Here is a 7500-nt window from a genome sequence, read left to right on the forward strand (position 1 = left end):
GTGAAATAGAGCTGAGCTCTGGCATCAGTGGGCGGCTAGCAACAGAAAACCTGAATAAAACATTCCCATCGATCACGGGAGTGCCCGTCTGGCTTTAGGGTGGCGCTCCGGTATTGGCTGGAAAGGTTGGCGCAGGCCTTGCTGCGGCTCGAGCCGTGTCACACCACGCCCCCACCCGACACCCACCAATCAAAAGAGCCGCAGCAGAGTCTAAAGGGGTCGAGCCATGGCACTTCAGGCATGATCATAATGCAAAGAAACAACTTCTCCCCCAACACCCTCCTCCTCCTCCTCCCCCCTCCCCTGACGGGGGGGGTTGTACCACCGACAGGCAGCGTGCCAGCACACCAAAATAAGCGTCGCCTCATTCACTACAGCCCATTTTTATTTTTAGCCCCCCCCCCCCCCTTTTCTACAGAGGTGTTCACTGGCTCTTCACCGGCATTTCGACCAGCCCTGCACTATGCTTCGCTATGCCATTCCAACGCTACACTAAGCCTGAGCAGTTACCTTGCCTCACTGTAAAACAGAAGATTCTGGGTCAGTGTTCAGGCGGTACTGCTTGTAGCTAGCAACCACTTGGATATTATTCGATTGCTAACAGCCTTGCCAAGATAAGGGCTGGTGACTATGACTGAGCCTGGAACAGTTCAGTTCAGGTGCACTCGCTGGTAATGATGTTAGCGAAAACTGCGAGAAAACAAAAGCCTTTCCTTTAGGCATCAGCCTAAACACACACACACACACACACACACACACACACACACACACACACACACACACACACACACACACACACACACACACACACACACACACACACACACACACACACACACACACACACACACACACACACACACACACACACACACACACACACACACACACACACACACACACACACGCAGTTCAAAAGCTTGAAATCTGGTCAGATTGGCACGCCAAGTCCTCATTAGAGCAGCTCGACTTTCGACAGGCAAACACACGTTCTGATGAACCTTTGCACCTAATGTCTTTCACTAGTGCAGACTTTCCAAGTTCCCGTCAAGAATTAAAAAGAAAAACAAAACATGAAAAGAACAGAATCTGGCCAAGCGTTCCCTAATGTTTCCTGAAGCACCCCCATCTACATCATGCCCACAACACCGTGATGACTGTGTGTGAACACGGAAAACAGACACACACACACACACACACACACACACACACACACTGTTCATGATGGCTGTAGGTGAGGTACCTGACTGCTTATCACACACACACACACACACACACATACACACACACACACGGCAGAGAGTCATCCCGTAACAATACCCAATTCCAAATTCCTATTCTCAGCAATGGAGAGTTACATGTCAAACATCAAACAGGACGTATGTTCTATGATGGGGAGGGATGACGGTGTGTTTTGTTAGACATTCGGTCTTTCCATAACCATCAAAACATTTAGGGGTATAAGATGTGTGTGAGAGTTTACCAGTGCCCATTGCAATAAAACATCAAAGCCCTGAGCAGCGCAGGACTTTGCTCACACACACAGTCACACACACACACACACACACACACACACACACACACACACACACACACACACACACACACACCCCTAAAACTGACGAGCATCCAGACATTTGACTTTCTCTCCATTTCTATGAGCTCGATTATGTCAGCGTCTCTGTGTGTGTGTGTGCGTGTGCGTGCGCGTGCGTGTGCGTGTGCGTGTGCGCGTGCGCGTGTGCGTGTGCGCGTGTGCGTGTGTGTGTGTGTGTGTGTATTGGGGCGACACACACTCACCTCACAGAGTGTGCCGCTGAACTCTAGCTGGCATTCGCACACGAAGCCGCTGAGCACCGCGTGGCAGCGCCCGCCGTTCTGACACGGCCCACTGGCACACTTGTTCCGCTGGATCTCACAGTGGGTGCCCACGAAGCCCGCCGGACACTGGCACCCATGAGCCCCCCGTGCCAACTCCTGGAGGAGGGAGAGATAATTTAATTGATAAATGAATCAAATTCATGTATGTTCATGTCTGTTGTTGTGTTAATCCCCTGATGATAATTAATATGTATTATTGATCCCACTTCTCCCTTTCCCCTTCTGATGTATCCTGTGTATAGATATGTGTATTGTTTATGTAATCACTTAGTATGTATTGTTTATGTAATCACTTATATGTGTATTGTTTATGTAATCACTTATATATGTATTGTTTATGTAATCACTTATATATGTATTGTTTATGTAATCACTTATATATGTATTGTTTATGTTATCATTTTTATACAGTATATCCAAACCAAATGCTTTGGCAATACTTTACAACGTTATGGTCATGCCAATAAAGCTTGTTTTGAATTAGAGAGAGAGAGAGAGATAGGGAGAGACAGAGAGAGACAGAGAGAGACAGAGAGAGAGGAGAGAGAGAGAGAGAGGAGAGAGAGAGAGAGAGAGGAGAGAGAGAGAGAGAGACAGAGAGAGAGAGAGAGAAAGAGAGAGAGAGAGAGAGAGAGAGATACGTGAATAAAGGAACCAAGAGCTGCTGAGAGAAAACGGCGTAAATCCAGAGATGCCAATGATCATGAGAACTATCAGTTTCTGTTTTCTGCCTTTTCTTCCACAGTCACAGTTTGCCAAAAGGGCATTCTACCAAGAAAAGGTCAAACAATGGCACAGACAACTATTTTCTACTTTCAAGAAACTCCTAAAACTTCCACCTCCGCCAGCAGTTATCTCCTTTAAAGGTTTAGAGCGTATCTCCCTCAGAATGCTCCACTACAGGCCCTGGTTATTAAAGGTTTTAGAGCGTATCTCCCTCAGAATTCTCCACTACAGGCCCTGGTTATTAAAGGTTTAGAGCGTATCTCCCTCAGAATGCTCCACTACAGGCCCTGGTTATTAAAGGTTTAGAGCGTATCTCCCTCAGAATGCTCCACTACAGGCCCTGGTTATTAAAGGTTTAGAGCGTATCTCCCTCAGAATGCTCCACTACAGGCCCTGGTTATTAAAGGTTTTAGAGCGTATCTCCCTCAGAATGCTCCACTACAGGCCCTGGTTATTAAAGGTTTAGAGCGTATCTCCCTCAGAATGCTCCACTACAGGCCCTGGTTATTAAAGGTTTAGAGCGTATCTCCCTCAGAATGCTCCACTACAGGCCCTGGTTATTAAAGGTTTAGAGCGTATCTCCCTCAGAATGCTCCACTACAGGCCCTTGGTTATCTCTAAACTCGACTATTGCAAAGCAATGCTAATGGTAGCGCCTGCATGTGTAGTGAGACTGTTGCAGATGATCCAGAGCGCAGTGGTGGTGTTTGGCATCTCATCAGCCAAAGAGGACACAGGCAACTTCTCTCTGTAAGTCACCCTTCACTGGCTGCCTGTTAGACCTGCTAGAATCACTCTAACCAACAGGAGGGCCACCGGATCAGCACAAGCCTATTCTAACGCCACGATTCAGCTCTATTCCCCATCTCGGATCAGCATCAGCCTATTCTAATGCCATGATTCAGCTCTATTCCCCATCTCGGATCAGCACCAGCCTATTCTAATGCCATGATTCAGCTCTATTCCCCATCTCGGATCAGCACCAGCCTATTCTAATGCCATGATTCAGCTCTATTCCCCATCTCTCATCAGCACCAGCCTATTCTAATGCCATGATTCAGCTCTATTCCCCATCTCTCATCAGCACCAGCCTATTCTAATGCCATGATTCAGCTCTATTCCCCATCTCGGATCAGCACCAGCCTATTCTAATGCCATGATTCAGCTCTATTCCCCATCTCTCATCAGCACCAGCCTATTCTAATGCCATGATTCAGCTCTATTCCCCATCTCGGATCAGCACCAGCCTATTCTAATGCCACGATTCAGCTCTATTCAGCTCTATTCCCCATCTCGGACACGTCGCTCTTCTGATCTTCACTACTCTCAGGGACCCACAGTCTACTGACGTTTTTAAAAAAGGCCTAAAAACTTATCTTTTTTTCAAAAGCTTTCTGCTAATTATGTTCATTGTTGTTGTTTTTATGTGAATATGTAGCACTTTGAGATCTGTATGATGTAAAGTGCAATACAAATAAAATGTATTATTATTATTATTATTACTCTGACTAGGTACTAAGGTACTTCTGTGGTGGAATAACCTGCCTAGTGCTGTCCATTCCAGCAACTGCCTTAGCACGTTCAAAAAGGCCCCTTTTTAAAACCGTATTTCTCTAATTACTTCATTTGTTTAATAAATATAAAATAAAATGAATATATTCATAGTTTCGGTATTTGGCATGAATTTTCTTGTATTTACCGTAAAAAAAAAAAAATGTATCTAATGCTTTTGTAAGTCTCTTTGGACAAAAGCATCTGCTGAATCCCTTCACTACAAGTATAATAATAATAATAATAATAATAATTCATTTTATTTTTAATGCACTTTTCATTCCAAAGAATCTCATACAAGTATAAGGTTTCTAAAAACAACGAGGGAAGCTCACCTTGCATGTTCCTCCATTCTGACACTGTCCACTGCACCCATTCAAATCTGTGATGGAAGAAAAAGTCTCATTTAGCCTTTTGGCTATGACAACAGGCAGAACAAACATATTGGGGTTATTTGTTGTGACGTGCACCCAAGCAGTCCTTAAATCAGATGGTGTTAAGCAGAGAGGGAGTGAGTGAGTGAGTGAGTGAGTTCATGCATCACAAGAGGTTAGGAGAACACACACACACACGCGCACAACGGAGAGGCGCTTAACAGTGCGGTTGAGACCGGCTTTCCAGCATGCAACAGAAGAGGAGTACTGTGACAAACTCTGATGACCCTACAGGAGAAAAAAAAGTAGTGTGTGTATGCGTGTGTGTGTGTGTGTGTGTGTGTGTGTGTGTGTGTGTGTGAGTGTGTGTGTGTGTTTGTGTGTGAGTGTGTGTGTGTGTTTGTGTGTGTGTTTGTGTGTGTGTTTGTGTGTGTGTTTGTGTGTGTGTTTGTGTGTGTGTTTGTGTGTGTGTTTGTGTGTGTGTTTGTGTGTGTGTGTTTGTGTTTGTGTTTGTGTTTGTGTTTGTGTTTGTGTTTGGGGTTCCGAACAGGTGACCCCCACAATGGCTCAGTGAAGGAGGGAGACTTGAACTGACAGAAACAGGGAGGAAAGTGATGGACAGACTGAAGCTTGTGTGTGTGGGGCTGGTTGGGGTTCCGAACAGCTGACCCCCCCCAGGGAAGAAAGTGAAGGATAGAGTGAAGCTTGAGAGGTGTGCGTAACAGAGGAAGGCTGGGGGTGGGGGGATGGGGGGGGTGGGACAATATGAAGGCATACTAACTGAGGTCACAGTTTTTTCCGGCCCATCCTTTATAGCAGTCACAGTGATATCCGCCTATTAGGTTTTTGCAAGAGTAAGCGTTTATGCAAGGCTTCCCCAAACACTCATTTGCATCTGTAGAGTCGAGGAGAGAGGAGAGGAGAGGAGAGGAGGAGAGGAAACACGAGCCGGAGGGGGAGGGAGAGAGAGAGAGAGAGAGAGGGGAAGGGATAGAGAGAGAGAGAATGAGTGAGTGAGAGAAAGAGAGGGGGAGAGAGAGGAAGAGAGGGAGAATGAGATCGGAGAAGCCAGCTTTTTAAGCCCCGCCACCGGAGGACAAGCACACTTGGAAAACTTGCGATCAGTTGACAGAGTCAAGACTCTAATTCTGTAATTGCACCTTTTCTTTCCTCTCTCTTTTTGTGTTCTCTCCATCACGCCCCCCTCTACTACTCACCGTGGCATGCGTCCTAACCTGATACCATCCATTGGGTCGCTCCTAGCTGACGGCCAAACCCCACCCCACCCCACCCCACCCCACCCCCCCCCCCCCCCCCCCACCCCCCCCCCCACCTCGCAGGCAACCCACCCGGTTCAACACCCCCTCAGCCGCCTTTTCCCTCCCGCTAAAGAGACACCCACTCTACGGGAGCCCCGTTAATTATTTAGCGTGGGCCCCCGCCAAGCATCCCAACACACAAACACACACACACACACACACACACACACACACACACACACACACACACACACACACACACACACACACACATCCCTGGTGAAACCCAATGCGGGGAGCGGGCCACAGTGGCCCCGAAACACAAGCCGGGGGCTAGGGTTCGGCCCGAAAGCCAAGCCCCCACCACCACCACCACCTCCCCCCCCCCCCTCACACGCCACCTACACCCTTCAGGAGCGGGTCGGGTTGCCGGCGCTTGTTTGCCTGCATCGCGGTAAAAACAACAAAAAAACAACAAAGAAAAAACCGCCTCCTCTAGCATCCCAAACGTCCCCTGATGTGTGGAAACAAACAAAACAAAAAAAAAACACACAAAAAAAAAGAGGATAAAAAAAAGACCAGAAACGAAACAGAAAACAAAAGATGTATGGAAGCGATTGCACAGAAGTGGCACTTTTTTTCAGCTGCCTCATCTTTTGGGGCTCAGGCAAGAAAGGTCAAAGGTCAATAGGGTATTTGCCTGGCTGGTTCATTATGTAGCTGCCTATTTATAGAGTTGCATGCAATCAGCTGGATCGGGTTGCATATAGTAGCTGTTCAACCCCCAACACCACTTCCCCCGACCCCTCAAATACTCGTTTAATGGCTGATGAGGACAACCTGTGTTGTCTTTTGGTTGGTTACACAGAAACACTCAAACACACACACACACACACACAAATGGCAAAAATACAAGATTTCTCCAACGAGATTCAAAATGCGTCCAATGTTTCAGTCTCAAAACACATTCAGATGCAATGCTGATTAATGTAAACTCAAAAACCCGAGTTTTCTATCACATACACCACTGGATGCCTTGGTTGGTCACTGCAATTCGATTGGGATGCATTCTATCTGAGAGCATGCATTACTGATAAGACTGGAGAGGAGTTGAGGTGATTCGAGCATCTATCTTACCGATCTGGCAGGTCGTCCCTGTCCACTGCGGAGGGCAAAGACACTCAAAGCCGTCCTCCAGATCGATGCAGGTGCCACCCTGGCCACAAGGGGTGGAGGCACACTCGTCCATGTCTGTGAGGAAAAGCACAGTGTTTAAAGACAGATGTCCAACACACACACACACACACACACACACACACACACACAACACAACACATGACACACAACACAGAAGATAGTCACACACATTAAACACACACACACCCACCCACTCACTCACAACACATGACACACAACACAGAAGATACTCACACATTAAACACACACCCACCCACCCACCCACTCACTCACGCACACACACTCACGCACAAGGTCACAGACACTCAATAGTTCATTTATGGAGGTTGAGCTCATTGCACCAAACGCTGCGACTGAAAGCATTTACTTGGAACCACTGCGCATCCAGCTGGCCTGTGGCTGGGTCTGCCTACAGCCACCAGAGAGAGAGAGAGAGAGAAGAAAGAAATAGAGAGAGAGAGAGAGAGAGAGAGAGAGAGAGAGCGAGAGAGAGATTTAGGGGACAGAGTGGG

General features: G+C 47.3%; 1 protein-coding gene across 1 annotated transcript in view; it reads right to left on the reverse strand.

Annotated features, from left to right (window-relative positions):
- jag2b (jagged canonical Notch ligand 2b) overlaps positions 1-7500 on the reverse strand; it is a gene marked incomplete at its 3' end in the record, with an annotated part of 65979 nt that overhangs the window by 19275 nt on the left and 39204 nt on the right. The window contains exons 9-12 of the mRNA XM_080860381.1: positions 6929-7042; positions 5314-5427; positions 4494-4540; positions 1801-1977 (exon numbers count right to left, since the gene is read on the reverse strand). Of these exons, the coding sequence (XP_080716507.1) occupies positions 1801-1977; positions 4494-4540; positions 5314-5427; positions 6929-7042 (452 nt within the window). The remainder of the gene's footprint in view (positions 1-1800; positions 1978-4493; positions 4541-5313; positions 5428-6928; positions 7043-7500) is intronic.

The sequence above is a fragment of the Sprattus sprattus genome (genome assembly GCF_963457725.1).
Source record: "Sprattus sprattus genome assembly, chromosome: 2".
NCBI classification, from domain to species: Eukaryota; Metazoa; Chordata; class Actinopteri; order Clupeiformes; family Clupeidae; genus Sprattus; species Sprattus sprattus.